General features: G+C 45.5%; 1 protein-coding gene across 9 annotated transcripts in view; it reads right to left on the bottom strand.

The window, feature by feature from the left end:
* Positions 1-21921, bottom strand: part of HERC2 (HECT and RLD domain containing E3 ubiquitin protein ligase 2) — a 364746-nt gene that overhangs the window by 107822 nt on the left and 235003 nt on the right. For all 9 annotated transcript variants that reach the window (XM_073541474.1, XM_073541475.1, XM_073541476.1 and 6 more), the window contains 12 exons: positions 21348-21491; positions 21166-21256; positions 20851-21028; positions 19962-20043; positions 18989-19160; positions 18134-18278; positions 17832-18057; positions 11387-11561; positions 10580-10766; positions 9770-9910; positions 9474-9665; positions 470-623 (listed from right to left, as the gene is read on the bottom strand). In XM_073541474.1, the coding sequence (XP_073397575.1) occupies positions 470-623; positions 9474-9665; positions 9770-9910; positions 10580-10766; positions 11387-11561; positions 17832-18057; positions 18134-18278; positions 18989-19160; positions 19962-20043; positions 20851-21028; positions 21166-21256; positions 21348-21491 (1887 nt within the window). The remainder of the gene's footprint in view (positions 1-469; positions 624-9473; positions 9666-9769; positions 9911-10579; positions 10767-11386; positions 11562-17831; positions 18058-18133; positions 18279-18988; positions 19161-19961; positions 20044-20850; positions 21029-21165; positions 21257-21347; positions 21492-21921) is intronic.

The following is a 21921-nucleotide window of genomic DNA, read 5'->3' as shown; positions in this document are numbered from 1 at the left end:
ACGTTTTTTGAAAGACATGCTGATCAAAGTACAAGGGCTGACTAACAGGAGCATAATTTATTGTTTTGGTAAATGATAAATATCAGTAAATTACATGGTTTTAATCTGCTCAATAATAAGCAATAAAATATAAAAATCTGGTAATATTAATATTGAATAGAGTTAAATTTCAAGGAATTGGTTCGACAACCCAGAAAAGTCAGTCTTTTGTATGGCCCCTCGGGAAAAGTGCCCCCCCAAAAAACGCTTCCAGCAACCCTATACTCAAAAGAAGTCGCCCTACACCTTCCAACTGGAGTTACAGCAGGTACCCCCTTCTTAAAATTGTTTCAGCCCACTCCGCACAGTAGTCAGAGGGGTTCTAGAGATCAATGCAAATCGAACGAGATTACCTGGGATCAGAATAAAGCTAATACAATAATTTTCTCTGCAAAGAAAAAAAAAAACAAAAAAACTAGGAATTGATTACCTGGTATTTTGACTGTGCCGCTTGTTGAGGTGTCATCTGTGTACGGGTGGCTACTTTCTACCACAACTGGTTGTGAGGAGAGACGACCACTCTGGGAATCTGTGGCTACATCTTCTAGTTCCGTGACACAAAGCTCAAGCAGCATATCCGCTACCTGCAATAATAAGGAAAGAAAGGCCTTTATTCACACACACGTGCAGAAGTTTTAAAAACCTGGTCCACTTTTTATACTGTATTTTACAAATGAGCTCCTGGTGGCCTTTACAAAAAAAAAAAAATAAAAAAAAAATAAAATTATATATATATATATATATATATATATATATATATATATATATATATATATATATATATATATATATATATATATAACCATAATTTTTCCATCGTTTCATTGGGGTGGTGGTGGTGGTGGTGGGGGGGGGGACACAGGAAACCATGGGGTTTATGCTGCTGCCACTAGGAGGCTGACACTATGCAGCAAAAAGTTAGCTCCTCCTCCGCAGTATACACCCCACCGACCAGTGCTAGGATACTCAGTTTAGTGTCAGTAGGAGGTGGACACGGGTCATTCACTAGACCCATATCTACCTCAGTGTGCATAGTTTCTTTTCAGATGGACCGTTACCCTCTGGAGGGATAGAGTGTTAACAGTCACAACTGCACTCCCATGTAGAGACTGAGTACGGAGTGTACTGCCACCCCGTATCCTCATAGGTCTAGTCGGCAGGACACTAACCCTTAAAACAGAAGCGTGTTTAGGTGATCCGGTCCTGGCCCCTGCCCCCACCCACTTGCCCACCAGAGCCTGTCGGTGTTTAGAGACGTGAACGTCCCGCAACGCAGCATTTTCGGATGTCCGACATCCCTGGATGGAGAGGTACTTCTGTTTTCCCTCTCTCCTCCAGGTTCTCCAGAGGTGACGAGGAAGAAGTCCCCAAATGAAAGACAAGGAGGATAGGAAGAAGAAAAAATTTTCTTTATTTCTTCACTTAATCTCATAGGTCAGAGTCCCTTTTGACCATTAACCCCTAGTTCTCAGGCAGATTGGGGAGCCGGGCTACCTTTCTGATGTGCCTCTAGGGCCTCCGCGCCGCTCCCCCTGCTCCGGCGGTCACTGATTGTAATTTAGGTCCTGGCTTTTCTCGGGCCGTTTCAGTGCTGGCTCTGCCCCCCTTCTTCCTGCACTTCGGTCAGGCTTTTCACCTGCCCGTTACTTAGTTCCTCCCGGCCTGTGTAGATGGGCACCCTGGCATAGCTCCACCCCCCCTCTGCTTCACCTCTCTGCCTCGGAGCCAGCGCCATCTTTATCCTCATGAACCCAGGCGCTTGACTCCGCTCCTTTTCTGGCCTGTTAGTCTCCTAGTACAGAGCAGGGTTTTTCAGCTTACGTCCCTGCAGCGCACGCTTTTACCCTCCGGATCCAGGGCATCATCTCACGGCCACCTTTTTACCGCCTCCTGGGACCGAATATTGCCTTTCCTGTGGGACCTTCCTCTTCCCAGCAGTCCTACAGCCTGGAAGGTGAATACAGGACGACTAATATGAGTAGTTGCGCTGCAGACTGATATTCTCCTCTGCACCTGTCCCCTTACCTTCTGCCAACTGTTAGTGTGCAAGCCAGGCACAGCGAAATAAAGCTTGGAGGGACAGCACTATCTGCAGGCCCAATGAATGGTGAGAGAAACCATCATTCCCAATGGTGCTGGCGTAATATCTGCTGTAGAGCAGTGCAGTGAATGGTGTATTAAAGGCTCGAGAGCAGTGCAGTGAATGGTGTATTAGACTCCAGAGTAGCGCAGTCACTGGTGTATTATGTGCTCTTGAGCGGTGCAGTCAACAGCATTGGGTATTGCAGAACACCCCACGCTGCCGTCATCTGCACCACTGTCCGCTCTGCGGGCAATATAATACCTGCCGTACGCTGTTTGCTCTGTAGAATGTTTCACTTGCACATTTCCCCTCGTTTTCTCACACTGCTGTTGTGATTTCTTCTATTACATATCTGTGCCTTGATTTTAGCAGAGCAAGGCTCGGCCACTACTCCACACGTAAGGACGTTAGAGCACTGGCATATCATGCGCTTCTATTTCTCCAGCTCACAAACTCCCCCCAGCATCTCCCTGCAGCCCCTCTCCCGTTTCTAGCATTAATCTGCGCTAAGCAGAGAGGGGAACTGCTCCTACCCCTTCACTACTGTAGTGTTTGGGACCAACTACCAGCTGGGTAAAGTCTGCATTCTCCAGCAATGTCGGCTGTGGCTCAGTGGACAAAGAAGCTGACCACAAATCGCAGGCCCAAGGGTGGAACCCAGGTGCACAACATAAAGTAGAGTTTAGTCCCTCTGATTCCAAGCCTACTGTTCTATCTTCAGGAGAGATGACGGGTCAGAACAGACATCGTGGGATGGCTTACTACACATGAGACCAGGGCTGTGGAGTCGGTAAGCCACAGTTGCGACTCCGACTCCAACTCCTGGATTTTATCAGGCTCCGACTCAGACTCCGGCTCCTTCATAAATGGCCAATTCATAACAACAAATTTACTGTTGTAAAATATTAAACATCGTGCTTATTCAGTTTCTCACCATCATATAAGTAATCAGACCACTTAGAGCAAAAACTACATTTATTAGAATACAATTAGAATATAGCAAATAACTTTTATAAACTTTTCTAAACTGTAAGTAAATATGCAATAAACACTTTTATGCAGTTAATAAGAAGAAATCTATAAATTTGTCATCAGAAAAAGTATTGCCTCTGTCAGATCCTCCTTCATGGATGCCCTCAAATCTGATCTAATTATTTTGAGAGCAGAGAACAACCTCTCTACACTAACTTGTGTTGGTGGCAAAGCAGTAACCACTCGGGCAACATCTCTGACAATGTCAGGATACAGAGGAATCGCTTGTTGCACTGTTATTTTTGATGAACGGTCAAATTTCTCAATTTCTTTTAGTGCACATGAAAAATTCTGCTGAAATGTACTGGCTGTGTTGCTTGATGGGGATGACTCTTCTATGCGGGAACGCTTTGCACGGTCCTTGTGATCCAAATATTTTTCGAAATTAAATTCTTCATCAGTTGATGATGAGGGTGAAGATGTGGCAGGACGACCAAATTCTTCTTGTTCCTCCTGACTGTTCTGCAACCCTTTCATCCTTACTGCTATTTCAAACAGAGCTTCTTTTCCTTTACTTAGCTATTGATCATCTAGAAGAATCCGATGCATTGGGTCTACATAAACAGCTGCCAAAAGAATGTTATTTTGTAATAGTAGCTCCTCTCTCCGTTTCATTGATGTAGCAATGCCACTGGCAATTAACCCTCCTCTTTGGGACAGGCGAAACATCAGGTTCTTCCACTCCTTTAAGAAAATACCTGGAGTTAAGTCCTCTGCTTGTAATTTTTTAGTCACTGTAAATGGGTGCTCTAGCAATTTTTCCAGCTCAGTCACCTGATTCCACTGACTTTCATTTAGCGTCAGTTGAGGGTTAGCCATGTCTACAAGAAAGGTTTTCAGTTCAACCAAGTGCTGAATCATTAAGTAAGTACTGCCCCATCGTGTGGCTTGATCAATAATTGCCCCTTTTCCAGCACGTCTCTTCAAAATTGAGTCAACTTTAGGGGTTCTGGCAACAGTAGCCAATTTTCTCACCTTGCCAATCAGTGCAGCAGCATGTCCTTCTTGCAGACTGTCTCTTATAGCCAGCTGTAGCGTATGCACAACACAGCGCATGTGATGAATGAAAGAACATATTGACACAGTTTCAACAAGATCATCTAAACTATCATGTTGCTGTTCATCTGAAGCAACTTCAGTTTGCTCCTCAGTTACAATACAGTGTTCCTCTATTTCAAACATTTCTGTGTCTGTGGACCCAGAATGTTCTTCTAGCTGCTGGTCACCATCATTACTCTCATTCATTAGCTTAATAGTACTTATCATATTTGAAGCATTGTCAGTTACGACAGAAAGAACTTGCTCTTTTTTAAGTTCATAGCCTTGCAGATCCTTTTCCACCAAGACCTGGAGAAACTCACTGGTGTGATGAGCTTTGGTGTCTTTTACTGTCAATGTCTTGGTAACTATTTCATTTTTGTCACAAACAAATCGGACATTGATGGCAAAATAGTTCACTCTGTGACGTGTGCAGGCATCCATTTTAAGAAACAGAAAGCGTCCCTTGAGAGTTTTTTTTTTAAGTTCTTCCTTTTGTTTAAAAGCTTCTTCGATTACTAATTTTATAATACTCTCTCTCTCTCCAGAGAAACACCAAGCTTGCGGGCCATTTCCCTATTCAGACACATAAAAGCTGGTCGTGAAAATAATGAAATAGGCACACTATCCTTTACAACAAGCTCTATGATCTGTTTTTTAAATGTATCTACTGTCATTGTCACAGTAACTTTGTCACTGACAAAATATCTTGCAACTGATGGCTGCAAAGTTCTCTGCTCCTTTGTTTGGCTGGAAGAGCTGGGCACTGGTTCATTGGTTTGGATGCAGTCTTTCTCATCCACTGCTTTCAGTACTTCTGGATGAAAGCACTGTAAATGTCTCTTTAGATTAGAAGCTCTGGTAGGAGCATTTTTATCTTTGCCTGAATATGCACTCATCTTGGCTTCACAGCATTTGTTTTCGTCTGGATCATTTGTCATACACTGACAGACATAATGTTTTCTATCTTGAGTGATGGTGAAATGTTCAAATACAGCTGATTTAATGTGATGCTTCTTTGACATTCTCAGGTTTTTAATTCTGCATTCACAATCCAAATGACAATTGTTTTTCCTAAAAACAATTGTACAAAATTATTGCCAGGTCGTACAACTGATATAGTGGTCAGTAATACTGTTATTATTCCTCATGTACTCACAGTTAACTGATGCAAAGTTTGTTGAAAGGATAATACTTCTTACAGTCTTCCTCTTCTGAGTAGCAGGCAGCTGTGAGCTGCTTGGAAGATGCACACCTAGTATGATCTAGTCTAGAGGAGGAGCTTTACTACTAAGAATTTGCAACACATTTTCACTTTCAGTTTCATACATTGTAAGTAGGGGGGTTGGGGCAGCATGAGGTTAACCAAGTATAAGATTAGATAAGGGCAGTGGAGAACAGTGACACACAAGAAGTAAGAAATGTCTATCTCCAGCAGAACTGCTTATCACTGTTGTTCATAGTTTGATAGAACATATATATTTGAGTAACATTTATAAAATTCATATGAAAGTTCAATTATGAAATATTAATACATTTTTTTTTAAAGCTGGAGTCGGAGTCGGTACATTTCTACCGACTCCGACCAAAACCAACTCCGACTCCGACTCCACAGCCCTGCATGAGACTGTTATTCTGCTTAATGCAGTCAGGTATCCAGACCTAGACCGCAACACAGAATTGGCTCTCTCCCATACCCTTCTCCAGGGTTCTCTCCACGCTAACTTAGTCGCAGGATACTGAGAGCCGATCGCAGCAGTACGCTTTTCCGCTATCCAGGCTTCAGATGCACCACCTACCAGGTACAGTAGGGTAGTTTGAAACAGTCGTATTTTCAGTGGATCAGATGTGTCTTGGGTTGACAGCTGCAGTGGTACTGGTATTCTGTACTGTATCAGGTGAGTCGGAAGCATTCTCCTTCATGTTCCCCGAGTTCGATTGCAGCAGTGCTCTATCCGCTATCCAAGATTTAGATGAGTCATCTACCAGATACATTCAGTTGATACCTGCAGTCTTTTCAGTGATTCAAATGTGCCCGAGGTCGATTGCTGCATCAGTCCTGCTCCTCTGCCCTAGATTCAGGCGAGTCAGAAGCGCCCTCTTTCACGTACCTCAGGGTCTATGCTCCCTTCTTTTCACCACTCAGTGAGAGGTGCCCGGTATTCATCACTTCTGGTTTGCTGCAGCAGCGGTTACAGTCCGCTTTCAGGTCAGTCAGAGGCACCTTCTGCTGCTTGTTTCATAGTCAATAACATCTGTGGTCTATTAATAGTTTAACGGAAAATCTACCACGTATCACAGGGTGAATCGCAGTACCACAGGGTGGATCTCAGCAGCAGTATAAGTGGCCAGTACACTTTTAGGTAGGTCAGACATGCTGGTGTCAAGTACCGGATGGTCGCAGTTTTTTCTTCAGCCACGCACTGGGCCCTGTTTTCATGTTGCTCCCCAGGGCCCTTTGCACACCATATTATTCGGGCCTACCACTAACTGTCCGTAGGTCAGTATACAGTGCTGTCCTCAGGCTACCTTCATTATCCAGTGCGTTACTCCCATCACAAATGATTTACCAATTGCTGTTTATACGTTCTGGCTGTCTCTTACTGAGTCAAAACCCATATGTGTAACATGACTCATGACTATTCACTGTTCTATCCTAGAGGCCTTTGAGCTACCTCAATACCAGAGCTTCCTCTCTGTCAGTACTTACCTCTTCTTTCTTACAGACAACGGATAAAGCCTCGAGCAGCTCCGGAATGTGATTTCCGAGGGTCGCAGGAACAAGTTCTCCCACCTTGGACAAGAATAGGACCTTACTCGGCGCACGCATTGAAAAGCACAGAAGACTGCTCCAGGCCTGGATCCAATGAAGAGTTTTGTGATAACATGTTTCTTCCTTCAGCAAGATTTGTATCCTTTTCACTGTTATCTTTAGTCGTATGGTGTCTTATACTTAGGTAAGTGGGTCCACACACTACAATCCTCTCCCCGTTCAAGAGGGTCCAGGACGCATAGGGTCGCCCATGTCGTCATAGGGAAGGATCTTCCTTTCGTTAGTCAGTATAATATATAATGTATGTATAATATATTATTTATACACAAACACACACATAGATACTATATATTTTGTATGTAGGCAAGAAGAATTATACTGTATATGAACTATGATATATGTGTATATTATATACAATATATACACACATACATTACACAGTCGTGGCTGAAATGTTGGCACCCTTGAAATTGTTTCAGAAAATGAAGTATTTCTCCCATAAAATTATTGAAATTACACACGTTTATTTCCTTTGTGTGAAAAAGATTAACACAAAAAAACTGACAAGGCAAATTGGACATAATTTCACACTAACCCCAAAAAATGGGCCAGACAAAAAAAAAGAAAAAAAAAAAATTGTTGGCACCCTTAACTTTAATATTTGGCTACACAACCTTTGGAATAAATAACTGCAATCAATCACTTCCAATAACCAGCAACAAGCTTCTTACGCCTCTCAAATGGAATTTAGGACCACTCTTCTTTTTGAAAACTGCTCCAGGTCTCTCCTATTTGAAGGGTGCCGTCTTCCTACAGCAATTTTAAGATCTCTCCACAGGAGTTCAATGGGATTTAAGGCCCCTTTACATTTAGCGACGGACCAGCGATATGACCCGGTCAGGATCGCTGGTGCATCGCTAAATGATCGCTAATGAGCTTCCACACAGGAAGATCTCACAGCGATACTTACTTTTCAGACGCGGCGATCCTGACGTCCTCCATCCACGTGTCGCTCGTCGGCGCCAGCAGGAAGCCCAGCAGGAAGCGCCCGACGAGAAATGGAGCTGCCCGATCAGCGATGGACAGCGGGAGAGCCGGTCGGAGGTAAGTATCACACATAGCGATATCGCTACTGATATCGCTGCTGCGTCACCAAATCAGTGTGACCACTTCAGAACTCTCAAGCTCTTTGCTTCCATCCATTTCTGGGTTCTTCTGAAAGTATGCTTGGGGTCATTATCCAGCTGAAAGACCCATACACTAGGACGCAAACCTAGGTTTCTGACACTGGGCACTACATTGCAACCCAAAATCCTTAAGCGGCAAAACAATCCCAAAACATCTGTGAACCGCCAACATATTTGACTATAGGTACTGTGTTCTTTTCTTTGTAGATCTCATTCCATTTTCCATGAACAGTACAATGATGTGTTTTACTAAAAAGCTCTAACTTTGTCTCATCTGTCCACAAGACATTTTCCCAGAAGGATTTTGGCTTGCTCACATACATTTTGGCAAACTGCAGTCTAGCTTTTTTATATCTGAGTTGGCAGAGACCCTCCAGGGTCTCCTGCCATAACCGTTTTACTTAATTCAAATGTCGACAGATAGTATGCACCGACACTGATCGACCAGGAATCTGCAGGACAGCTTGAATTTCTTTTAACATGATTGGGGCTGCTTATCCACCATCTGAACTATCCTGCGTTGCAACTATTCATCAATTTTTCTCTTTCATCCACATCCATGTCCAGGGAGATTAGCTACAGTATCATGGGTTGTAAACTTCTTGATTATGTTTAGCACAGTGGAAAAAGGAACATGAAAATCTCTGAAGATGGACTTATAACCTTGAGATTGTTGATATTATTCAACATTATTGGTTCTCAAGTCCTCAGAGAACAAAAAAAAAAGGAGAAGAGAACATACATAGACACATAATGCAGACAGAGTCAACTTCTCCCTTTTCAATCTGGTTTTAGGAGTGATTTTCACATTGCCCACACCTGTTACTTGCCACAGGTGAATTTGAACGACCATCGCATAATTGAAACAAAGTGATTTACCCACAATTTTGAAAAGGTGCCAACAATTTTGTCCAGCCCATTTTGGGAGTTTTGTATGAAATCTCCAATTTGCCTTTTTTGCAGTTTTTTTGTGTTGTTCCAATACACACAACGGAGATAAACATGTGTATAACAAAACATGTGTAATTGCAAGGAGAAATACTTTTCCTTTTCTGGAACAATTTCAAGGGTGCAAAAACTTTCGGCCATGACGGTGTACGTTTCTTGTACACAGATACAGTAGATAGCTGCAAGTACAGAAGAATGAAAACCATAGCATGAGCAACATAAGTAGGCTCAAATAGCCAAACGCGTGCAATACACGGGACATACTGGGGACATTCAGGACATCACACAGGTTCGCTGTAATAATATTTCTCAGCAAGAACATTTTATAGTAAAACAAAACATTAAAAAAAACATAAAAGCAGTGAGCACTGACCTGTGGGTATGCTGTGCCCATTCCAGACAGAATAGCAGACAGAACTTCCTTCCCTTTCTCTCCAGCTCTGTTAGAGACCGCCAGCTTAAGCAAGTCAACCAAAACTCTAGTATCGTCAGGCACAAGCAAACTGGTGAATTCATCCAGGCACTGGGGTTCTGGGCCTGATACTTTATTCTGACTTTCCACATCCTACACAGAATAAAACTGCTTAGAGCTGAACATCTAGGGTAGACTTCGGAAAACACAGCATGTTAAGCCAAACTACGTTAAAAATCTCATTGTTGATCACCTACTTCTTTGGTTTTGGTCATAGTTTCTGCAATGATACTAGCTGCTCCAGGATCATCTGTTACTGGAATAAATGGCCGTGACGAAGCAGAACAAGCCGAAGGAGTCACAGCCAAAGGAGTCACAGCATCTTCAGAGGAAGGAACCTACCCACCCCCCAAAAAAAGGGAATTTTCATTAGATCTATGCATTGAACCTAAAAATAAAGCTACTGTAGCATTTCTGTAGGGTGGCTCCATTGGCTGGTTTTTCCATGCCAAGTTGGCTTCTCCTACGCCTAGGATGTAAAGAGAACTGCAGCTGATTAGTGATGAGCGAGTATACTCGTTTTTTTCCGAGCATGCTCGGGTGTCCTCCGAATATTTTGGCGTTCTCGGAGATTTAGTTTTCGTCGTCTCAGCTGCATGATTTGTGGCTGCGGGACAGGCTGAATACATGTGGGGATTTCCTAACAAATAGGCAACCCCACATGTATTCAGGCTGTCTAGCAGCCGCAAATCATGCAGCTGCATAGACACAAACTAAATCTCCGAGCACGCCAAAACACTCGGAGAACACCTGAGCAACGAGTATACTCGCTCATCACTACAGCTGACCCCATTAACTAAATAAAAGCAGGAACATGGGATCAAAGCCACTAAGCCAGTGCTGTGGCCCTTTACATTAAGAATCGGTGGTGAGGGTCACAAAAGATGGTCTAGTAATCATAAAGTGTCAGCAGATTCTAACAATAAATGAAAAACCCTGTAAATCTTTTCTTTTACACAGACAACATAACTCAACCATTTATCCTTCTAACAGCTGCCTAGGCATACCTCTCCGCGCCTGTCTTGCCAAGGACTGGGACTCAACCGATCTTCCAAATCCATAGTTAATCCTACATCATCACCGTTAATAGGGCTAGATGTGCCAGACACATCTGAAGGAGGGGCAGTGGACATAGACGGACACTCCACAGGAGCAATCATACTCGCAGGCATTAAAGCCCCAACAACAGCATCCCTGGAATAAGAACAATATCACACAATATATCATCTATATGTCTTATGCATGTTACATTCATTAAATAGCGAGGGGTTAGCCAGATTTGTAGAGATCACAAAGATACTATTTAAGGAGACAATCCCTTCTAATAGATAAAGTTATGAAGGTTTTTCATTTTATACTTTCTGTATCTTTCATTAGTGTAGAGATTTTATTACAAAAAAAGAAGCCTGAGCTGAAACAAAGGCGCAAATGAAAAAGTCCAGAAGGTGTAAGAAATGGAAAAAAGAAAATGTAATTGGCAAAAGTGTTATAGTTGCTACTGCCGTGAAAAATCTGTCTATATAAAACAGGCTTCATCTAAATCCTAATCTCAAATCAGTGATTAGTTTCCTCAAAGGGTAAGCCTTTCCCGCTTCTTGTCTTCTGCACAGATTGCATCTTGAACAGATTTCTTCTGGGTACGATTGGAATTGTATACAGTAGTCGCACCAGAAAACGATTACAATATAATACATCCGACAGGGGAATTCCAGATCACTAGCAAAAACTCGCTTCTATGCAAATTACTTTATAGAGACACTTTCTGAACACTGATTCACAACATTAAGAAATCGAGCAACTAAAGTTCTTCCTACCTCGCATACATAATCTGCAATGCAGTAAGAATGTGAGAGAGCGCTTGCTGTTTAGCCAAGTTTCCATCGATAGACAGAAGAATCTTCGCAAGGGACGGGCGGTTCGATTTGGTATTGTTTACTCCATTGATTTTGTTACTGGAAGAAGATGAAGACTCCAAATCTGAAGGTACGCCTTAAAAAAAAAAAAAAAAGGAGATTTTTGTGTACTCACCGTAAAATCTTTCTCTTAGCCTCTAACTGGGGGACACAGAACCATGGGTATTGTGCTGCTGTCAACTAGAAGGCGACACTATGCATAATCTGAAAAAGATTAACTATGGCTCCTCCTCTGCAGTATACACCACTGGACAGCATCAGCCTTCTCCAGTTTTGTGCAAAAGCATTAGGAGGAAGTTAAAAGAAATAACTATGCCTGTAATAAGGCTACCATGTACAAGCTCAAAGAATATGAGAACTCAACCGTAACAACGGCCCGTAAGGGCAACAGGGTGGGAGCTGTGTTCCCCAATTAGAGGCTAAGAGAAAGAGATTTTACAGTGAGTACACAAAAATCTCCTTTACTCTGTTGCCACATTGGGGGACACAGAACCATGGGACGTCCCAAAGCAGTCCCTGGGTGGGAAGCAATGGACGAATATTGTGCAGACAGGTCTCTAAAGTTGGGGCACTGCCGCCTGCAGAACCCGTCTACCCAGGCTCGCGTCCACTGAAGACTGGGTATGGACTCTGTAGTGTTTCGCAAACGTGTGTAGACTAGTCCAAGTGGCCGCCTTACACACTTGTTGTGCCAAATGGCCCAGGAGGCCCCTACCGCCCGTGTAGAGTGTGCCGTAATACCGTCCGGAACAAGAGAATTTTTAAGGCGGTAAGCCTCTTGTATGGTGGATTTGATCCACCTGGCAAGGGTAGCTTTGGAAGCCGGAAGACCCTGACGGACACCTTCCGGAAGAAGGAAAAGGGAATCAGACCTCCGGAAGAGCACAGTCCTAGACACGTATATACGCAATGCCCTGACGAGGTCAAGCGTATGCAGAGCCTTCTCCACTCTATGAACCGGAATCAGGCAAAGGGATGGCAGAGAAATTTCCTCATTGAGGTGGAAGTTGGACACAACCTTCGGAAGGAAGGATGGGACCGTACGGAGAACCACCTTGTACTGGTGAAAAGCCAGGAAGGGCTGTCTGCAGGAGAGTGCTGACAGTTCAGACACCCTGCGTAGCGAAGTAATTGCCACCAGAAAGACCACCTTCTGGGATAGAAGGCGGAGTGGGACTTCCTTAAGGGGTTCGAAAGGTGGTCCCTGCAATGTTGTCAGGACCAGGTTGAGGTCCCACGTTTCCAGTGGACGTCTGTAGGGGGGAACCAATCGGGAAACCCCCTGAAGAAAGGTCCTTACTTGCAGCCTGTTAGCAATGTGTCTCTGAAAAAGCACTGAGAGCGCCGACACCTGGCCCTTAAGCGAGCCGAGGGACAGCTTGGCGTCCAGACCCGATTGGAGAAAACCAAGTACTTTGGGAAGGGAATAAGGGAGTGGGCTCTGACTGCGAGATTCGCACCAGGTAAAGAAGGCTCTCCAAGTACGGTAATAAATCTTGGCGGAGGCTGGCTTCCGTGCCCTGATCATGGTTCTAATGACATCTGGTGAGAGCCCTGCCTGGGTTAGAACCCAGGTCTCAAGGGCCACGCCATCAAATTGAAAGCCCCTGAGTTCTGGTGGCAGAACGGGCCTTGTGACAGAAGATCGGGACGATCGGGGAGACGCCAGGGGGCGTCTGCTGTAAGTTGTACCATGTCGGCGTACCATGTACGTCTGGGCCAGTCCGGGGTGATTAGGATGGTTGGAACTCCCTCTTGTTTGATCTTCCTCACCACTCTGGATATGAGGGGGAGAGGTGGAAAGATGTTCAGAAGCTGGAACTGGGTCCAGTCCTGAACCAGGGCATCTGCTCCGAGCGACAGTGGATCGTGTGTTCTGGCCATGAACTTGGAGACCTTGGCATTGAGATGGGATGCCATGAGGTCCACGTCCGGGGTCACCAGCGATGGCAGATCTGGCGAAAAATTTCGGGGTGGAGAGACCACTCTCCCGAGTCCATTCCTTGTCTGCTGAGGAAGTCGGCTTCCCAGTTGTCCACACCCGGGATGTGGACTGCAGAGAGTACCGACCCCGTGTCTTCCGCCCAGTGGAGGATATGTGTCACCTCTTTCATCGCCTGGGTACTGCGGGTCCCGCCTTGGTGGTTCACATATGCCACTGCCGTGGCATTGTCCGACTATATTCTGATATGAGAGGCTGCCAGTAAGTGACGAAAGGCTCTCAACGCCAGAAAGATGGCCCGAATTTCCAGGATATTGATAGGCATGTTCGCTTCCACTGGTGACCAATTGCCCTGTGATGTAAGTGCACCGCATTCCAACCTGTCAGGCTTGCGTCTGTGGTAAGGACCTTCCATTGACCTGTGAGAAAGGATTTCCCCGTTGCAAGCGAGATTGGCTTGAGCCACCAGTGCAGGGACCTCCTGGTTGACGATGTTAGTCGGAACTCCCTGTCGAGGGAAAAAGGGTTCCTGTCCCAGGACCTGAGAATGGCTAGTTGGAGAGGCATGAGGTGAAACTGGGCAAATGGGACTGCTTCCATTGCTGCCGCCATCCTGCCGAGGACTCTCATGGCAAACAGGAGAGACCGGGGGGGGGGGGGGGGGGGGGGGGGGCTGCGGAGGAGGATGCAAACTCCTAGACGGAGAGCCAGTGCCTTGTCCTTGGGAAGGAGTACCAGACCCCTGGAAGTGTCGAATAGCATCCCCAGGAAGGTCAGAGACTGACTAGGGGTAGTCGATGACTTTTGTAGGTTGACTAACCAGCCCAGGCGACTCAGTGTCGATTTTGATTGAGACGCTGATCTCGCAGTCTTTGAAGGTGGACGCCTTGATGAGGAGATCGTCCGGGTATGGAACGACTACTATGCCTCTGGAGTGTAGAACGTCCATGGTGGGCTGCCATGATCTTGGTAAACGTTCTTGGAGCCGTGGCGAGTCCGACCGGGAGAGCCACGAACTGGTAGTGGTCCTGGTGGATTGCGAACCTGAGAAATCTTTGATGGGTGGGAGCAATCTGTATATGCAGGTATGCGTCTTGTATGTCAATGGAGGCGAAATATTCTCCCTGCTCCATGGACGCAATGATTGACTGAAGGGACTCCATGCGAAAATGACGAACCCGTACGTATTTGTTGAGTAGTTTTAGGTCCAATATGGGCCATACGCTGCCTCCTTTCTTGGGGACTACGAACAGATTGGAGTAGAAACGTCGGAAACGCTCGGCCGCGGGAACCGGTACTATGACTCCTGCTTGGAGAAGGGAAGAAACTGCTTGGTGAAAGGCACAAGCCTTGGCTGGCGGGTTTGGGTTCGTTGGGTTGGAAGTGAACTCTATCTTGTATCCGGAAGACACTATTTCCCTGACCCACCTGTCTTCTGTAATAGGCAGCCAGTCTTGCTGAAAGAGCAAAAGTCGTCCGCCTACGAGTGGGGTGTCTTCCGGAGTTAGTGAGTCATGATCAAGAGAAAGTCTAAGGTTTCCCTCCTTTGGGCTTCGACTGGCCTGCTTTTGACTGCCAGGTCTTGTCCGGCCTTTGCGGCGGCCGTGAGTTGTCCACGCGTGGGGAACGGTTACGATTTTGTGCTGGACGCGAGACGGACCAGCCCAAAGAATTCCGAAAGGATCAGAACTGTGTTTGGTTACGCCTTTTATAAGTGCGTTTAGGCTTTAGTTGGGGGAGAAATGTACTCATACCCCCAGTGGCGTTGGATATCATTGCGTCCAACTTTTCACCGAAAAGCCACCCACTGAGGTACGGGAGGTTCGTGAGGGATTTCTTTGAGGCTGCGTCCGCTTTCTATTCCCGCAGCCAGAGGATACGCCGAATTGTGATGGCGTTGAATGCTATCCCCGCTACACCCCTTGCAGAATCCAGAGCTGCATGAAGCATGTAATCTGCTACCACTGCTATTTGAACCGCTTGGTCCGACAGCTCAGGGACCAAGCCGGCTCAGGGGTTGATGCTTGGAGGCCGGCTTGTAATTGGCCTTGGCAGCCCAAACTGAAGCGAACGCGGGAGCCAGGGAGGCCCCTGCAGCCTCAAAAATTGAATGAGCCTTGCGTTCAACCTGCCGGTCTGCGGCGTCCCTGAGGGTTGAGCTATCCGGCAATGAGAGCAGGGTCTGTGCTGCTAGTCTAGAGACTGGGGGGTCGACTTCGGGTGGATCTGTCCATTCCTTGGTGTCCTTCTGTGGGAAGGGACACCTTGCCTCCAAATATTTGCGATTGGCGAATTTTTTCTCAGCCTGATTAGAGAAGACCTTAGGCGGTGTCAGAACACCTTCAAAGGAAATCTTGTGTTCTGGCGCTTCTGGGGGCGGATCAGAAATATCCAGCACCCGATGAATGGAAGAGATTATGTCCTCGACTAGCGCTGTATTGCTAGGGGGAATTGGTATCAGGGACCCCTCCGTCTCGTTGTCCCATTCCGGCGTGGTAGCCTATACCGAGGCATTGGTAGGGGCTTCTTGGGGTTCTGACCCAGTATTCTGAATACAGGCCCGGCAGTGCGGGTACGTGCTGCCACTGGGTAGATGGTTTTGCAGGCTGTGCAGAATGCATAAAAATAATCCTGCCTGGTTCTCTTGGACCTTGAGCCCGGCATAGTGCAAGAGTGCAGAAGGGCTGGCTATGCAGAGGACCCTACAGGGGTGGCTATGCAGAGGAAACCTATAAGGGAGCCTTATGGGGGATATGGACTTCACAGCTTGGTAAAAAACCCAGCTGTGATCTTACCCCACCAGTTTGCCCCTAGGTCCAGCGTCGAAAATCCACAGTCCTGTGCCCCCCGGAGACTGGCGTCCTGCTGAGCTTTCTGTCCTGCAGCAGAAATGGCCGCCGAGAAAAGGGGAAGGAGAAAAAGGGGGGTGGAGAGTTGAAAAAAAAAAAAAAAAGTGCGCAGAGCTGTGTGGAAACGCATCCTGTCTGCTTCGATCCGCCCCCTCTATGACACTGCAGAGTGTCAAATTTGATATCCGGGGGGCAGGCCAGGGGGCAGAGAGAGGCGGCGTCAGCTAGGCTGAAGTCGCGGCCTAAATTAGGTGCCTGATGCCCAGAAAAGCTCCTGGCCGGCACGGAAGTCCCGGAGGGGGTCGGATCTGAACCGGAACCCCCCCCCCCCGGATTGAAAGGCAGGATAGCGGTGGGGATATAAGCGGAAGGGGTGCCCTGTGAGGGGTCCCGCTGAAGCACTATAGAGCTGGTGCTGCCGCAGAGACAGGGGCGCAGGGAGCCCTGTGTCTCTAATGTGCCATGCCTGCCTGCACTCCCCCCGGTCCCGACAGGAGCCCGCAGCTGTGCTGGCTCATAACTGGGAGCTGCAGAGTGCTGTCTGTAGAGACCCTACCTGAGGCGTCTCAACCTAATGCCACCCGAGGGGGATTAGGGAGGGTGCTGCTGTCACCATCAGGGGGCTTCATCCTCGCCTCGACCCAGAACCTCTCGACTTCGAACCAGCGCCCGAGGAACTGGGGAAGGAGCGGCATGGGGAATAACCATCTCGACTTCAACCGGGCACCCCATAATAGGGGACCGAGGAAGGAGCCATGCCGGGAGTCTAACAAGAGACCCACTTTTCTTCATCTGTAATCCCGTCGAAAAAACGGAGTGAAAAAGAAAAAAAATCTTAGGTGTCCCTCCTATGCGACACTAAGCAAAAACTGGAGAAAGCCGACGCCGTCCAGGGGTGTATACTGCAGGGGAGGAGCCATAGTTAATCTTTTTCAGATTATGCATATAGTGTCGCCTCCTAGTGGACAGCAGCATAACACCCATGGTAATGTGTCCCCCAATGAGGCGACAGAGTAAAAATACATACTAACATTTTATGTAAAGCTTTATATTAAAGGAGCTCTGTTACAATTACAACTAAACTGTAACTGATGGTTGGGAGACCACTACTGTAATAAACATAGAGGTCCCCGACTCCCCAAGTTCAAATATTCGCCCTGCTGATCCATTCAGAGTCTATGGGGCCTGTGTATGTCAGGCAATCCTTGCATGTTTTGTGCCTGTCTAACAGCCACAAAACATGCGGGTGCGGGAATTTGAACAGATCATTGGAGCACTTGCGATTCTCTGTTCATACCAGAGCACCCTAGGCAAACTCGAGTAACGAGCACTTGCGCTCATCACTATGGTGTGGATAAGAAATAAATTCCAAATAACATTACAAGAGAAGATCTTTAAAATTATTCACTTCTATCACACAGTTAAAAAACAGATTAAAAGCATGGACATTGTAATGCCATAAAAAATGCTTCCTTTAGTAGACTGCCATGGATTACGAGTTTTTAGCAGATTTTTTTCAATCTGCCTACTACTACAAAGATGAAAATATGATTACCAAGATATGAGGCTCCTAAGGGGTCCCGAGCTGTTTGAAAGAGGACGGGCTCGTGAACAGAAGGTGTCGCCATATCCACTGTTGTCCAGGCCACACTGTGAGATGACCCGCAAGCCACACGGGTTATCTTCTGTCCTTCCAGACCATGGACAAGAGTAGGTTTTCTGTTGACTGTTGTTGTTCCATTACCTTGCTGTCCGTGATCATTGTCCCCCCATGCATATACCTGGAAATATACAGCAAATCAAATATTATCCCTAAAAAACAAACATATTTACAACAGATCACTTTGAGATCCTTACCTGTCCCGTGTCAGTAACTGCAAGACAATGAAGTGCTCCAACAGCAACATGGACAATCTTCTTTCCCCTGAGGCCTTCAACAACTTGTGGTTTCCTCACATGGACATCAGTGCCATGACCCAGCCGAAAATAGTCTCCTTTTCCCCTGAAATATTAGGCAACAAAGTGAATATGTTTTGTACTCAAGAGTAGGTGCTGAATGAAGGTATAAAATTTAAGAATATGATCATAAGCGAATGTCCAACTTTAGATACATTTACAATTTTAGGTTCTTTTCACAACAGCATTCAGAGCCTCCATCAGGGGATATGTCAGCTTGGACAACAACAAGGTAATATGTCAAAATAAAGGACCCCACAATATCAAGGGAGGTTTTCCAGGCAAAATGAAACAGTTCCTGGTTGCTTGCAGTAGTAAAATCTAAACTAAGTGATACTCGCCTACCAGCAACCTCTTTGATCCATCAAAGGCCACTTTATGGTCTGCGCTTACACTGGAAAAGAAGATGTCACACAGTGACACAAGCAGCAGGACTGCTGCCACCTGTGATTGGCAGCAGAGGTCAAGTGACCTCAGCAGTGCTGCAATACACCGGTGAACTTTTCATTTTGACTGTACAACCTCTAAGAGCTGGGATTCCTTTGCGGTTTTACCATACAGTGCTCGTGGCCATTTGCTTTGCGTGGAGTTACAACACAGGTCCAGTCACTTGGATGGAGCAATATAACTAATGCTTGCACAGCCCTGCACCAGCTGGACTTCAAGATGGAAGCTTGAATGATCATTTTAGAGAATTGTTTGTGGCGAAAAACCAAAGTAAAAAAAACACATTCAGGATCTGTATTTGCCAATTACCATGTCCAGACAACACCAGATTTTGTTAATGCCAATGAAAATTGAGCTCCGCATTCGATCTGGCATACTCCTTGACCATTGAGCCTTTCAATGTTTTGAGGGACATTACATCCTTCGCTTCCTCCTCGTCCTAACTTCCCAAAATCTCCATCACCCCAAGAGAAGACAAGTCCTGAAAAAAAGCAGCACATTATGAACACTAAGTGAGAGAAAGCCCCACACAACAAACAGAAAAGCCATTTTAAATAAATCTGGGGCCCGAGTGACATCCATATAACAATGGGACAAACATACATTGGGTACATTCCTCATTGCTTTCAGTCAAGTATTTTGGCTTAAACTGCATTAAAGATAATTTCATGCTTTAGTCTAGATTTATTAAACGTTGGTCATTTTTTTGCCAAAACTGCTTTTTATGGATTGTAACCTGAAAGCCCTTTTATCACTGACCATATGGCTTACTAATGTGTCCTACCACTTTTCCAGTCAGTGAATAGCCTACCCCTTAGTGACTGTGCTGATCAAAGGGACCAATCACTCCTTTATATTTTTAAGAGGCAGATGAAGAAGTGGCTCTAAAGTGGAGAAAGAAGTAGATTTCTCTTTCATGGATAGAGAATGGAGAATCGATTAGCAGGACTTCGATGCATTAGCCAGGTAAGTGAGGCCTGCAAATCTCCTTTCCTCCCGGCAACTCTTATTAGGCAGGTTGGCATGAAGTTATCATTACAGCGTGACGCACACACATCGTTGCACCAGCATGGCAAATTAAAAGGAGAGCAGGGAATGTTGGAAGGTAAAGAGAAATGCAGGTCTTCCATCCAAAGGTCATAGATTATGGATCTGACCAATGGATCGGAGTCCTGAGAATCGATTCTCTGATCTCTAATCATAATGTTGCTTATATTTGCCAGTACTATAGATTGAAGCATACGTTTCTGAAAAGACAGTAACCATTTAAATCTGAACATACCTTCATCTGACAGAGCCAACGTCTGTGCATCTCGACTTCCACATGCAACCTGTATGACTCTATGGCCCAGGAGCACCTTCACCTGAAAGGTGAGAAATCAGAACATAAAGCAGCGAAGGTAAAATGGGGAACTGTACAGTAAGGTGAATAGGAAAATGGGAAGAGAGTATGAAAGAGCATTATGCAAAGTGAGAAAAATGAAAACTGGGTGCCATGGGACGGGCGTGGGGGAGAAAAGAGGAGCGAATATATTCACGCGGAATTACATTCTGCTTGAACATCGAATCTATTACTTAAAGAAAAGAAAGAAAAAAAAAAAAAAAAAAAAACAACCTCACACACACATACTAACCTTACCGCTCACCTCTCTGCTGCTTTTGGGCTGAAATCCTGAGTATATTCAGTCTAGGCTGGGATTTCTGCCTTTGATGAGGCCAGCTACATGTTCGTCAATGCGCACACAAGGTCACGGCACTCGTTAGAACATTGTGACCTTCTGGCCGAGAATGAGCAGAACCGCCCTAGACCTCCTCAGAGACAGAAATCCCGGCACAGCACAATGAGGCCTGGCATTTCAGAGAATGGTGGCGAAGATTCGTAAAAGTAGTGAGCGGTGAGGAGAGTATAGAAACTTCTTTTTTTTCTCCAGACACTTTACGTTTATTATCTTCCCAGACCATAATAAGGGACATTCAGCTTTCAAAGAATAACTTCTCTACAAATCCGTGGAACAGGCAAGTTTAAGTTTCCGCTGATCTACTCATCTCTAGGGGAATCAGAGCTCAAACTGTCTTTACTGCACATCAGAGAAATTCACATGATAACCATTACTGGTGTGATACCAAACATAACGGAAGAGCAGAAAATGCGGATTACTACCTAGTCTTACCATTTTAGGTTTCAGCTGCGTCGTATTATCACCATGCCCCAGTCGGCCATATTCACCCAAGCCCCATGTGTACAATTCCCCACTAGATGTTATAGCAGCACTATGGGAACTGCCACAGGCGATGTCACGGATGCGCTTGCTCTTCAGAGCTTCTATTAGTCTGGGCTTATCACAGTTCCTAAATAAAACACACATCTGTCAATTGTAATACTGCAATGTGACATAGTATAACGAGCAGAATTTAGAGAAGCCTTCGATTATGCTTTAGGATAATAATGTTTAATATTTGAACACACACAATGAACATGAACTCACATTCTGCTGAAGTGACCAAGCTTGCCATCATCTCCTTCTCCCCAGGAGAAGATTTTGCCATCCACTGTTAGAGCCATTGCATGCCTCCCACCTAGAAAAAGGAATTCCAATCAGTTCATGTCTAAACTTGTTAACGCATAAAGTTATAGTGCACCCCGATGGATATAAAGATGGATACAAACCTGAATGAACGGCGACTTTCTTCACTACATAGTTGCTGAGCGCAGTCATTTGTCGAGGTATAGGTACTGTCCCACTGGAAATGCCCAGACCCAATCTTCCGTTAGTGGCTTCCCCACATGCGTACACCTTCCCCTCGACCGTCACTAAACATAGGGATTAAGATGAACGGTGGTAATCACCAAGGATCAATTATATGATGCAACCTCACATCAGAAATAAAAGATAAAGGCAATTCCAGTGAGGTAGCAAGGTTCATTTACACGAACTGACTGGCGGCACTAAACCTTCACCAATCAACTTGTTAGTATATCGGCAGTCATATAATAGTATGTTTACACAGGCAGGTTAATGATCTGTAATAGATCGAGTAGTCCGGATCGGCATGTACAGGCCGAGAACAACGCACAAGATCACTTCACCCGAGGAATGAGAATTTTACTAGTTCACTGGGTGATCGGCAGCCTTTGAACACTGCAAGATTAACGTAAACCGGTGTACATCTTGCAGTGTAAATGGACCTCAATTCTACAGATGCCAGTACTGCACTTACATCACAACGGACAATTATATATG

The sequence above is a fragment of the Dendrobates tinctorius genome, unplaced genomic scaffold, assembly GCF_039654945.1.
Source record: "Dendrobates tinctorius isolate UK_male_01 unplaced genomic scaffold, ASM3965494v1 ptg000121l, whole genome shotgun sequence".
NCBI lineage: Eukaryota > Metazoa > Chordata > Amphibia > Anura > Dendrobatidae > Dendrobates > Dendrobates tinctorius.
Note: the sequence above shows the minus strand (reverse complement) of the source record. Positions and strands in the feature narration are given on the sequence as shown.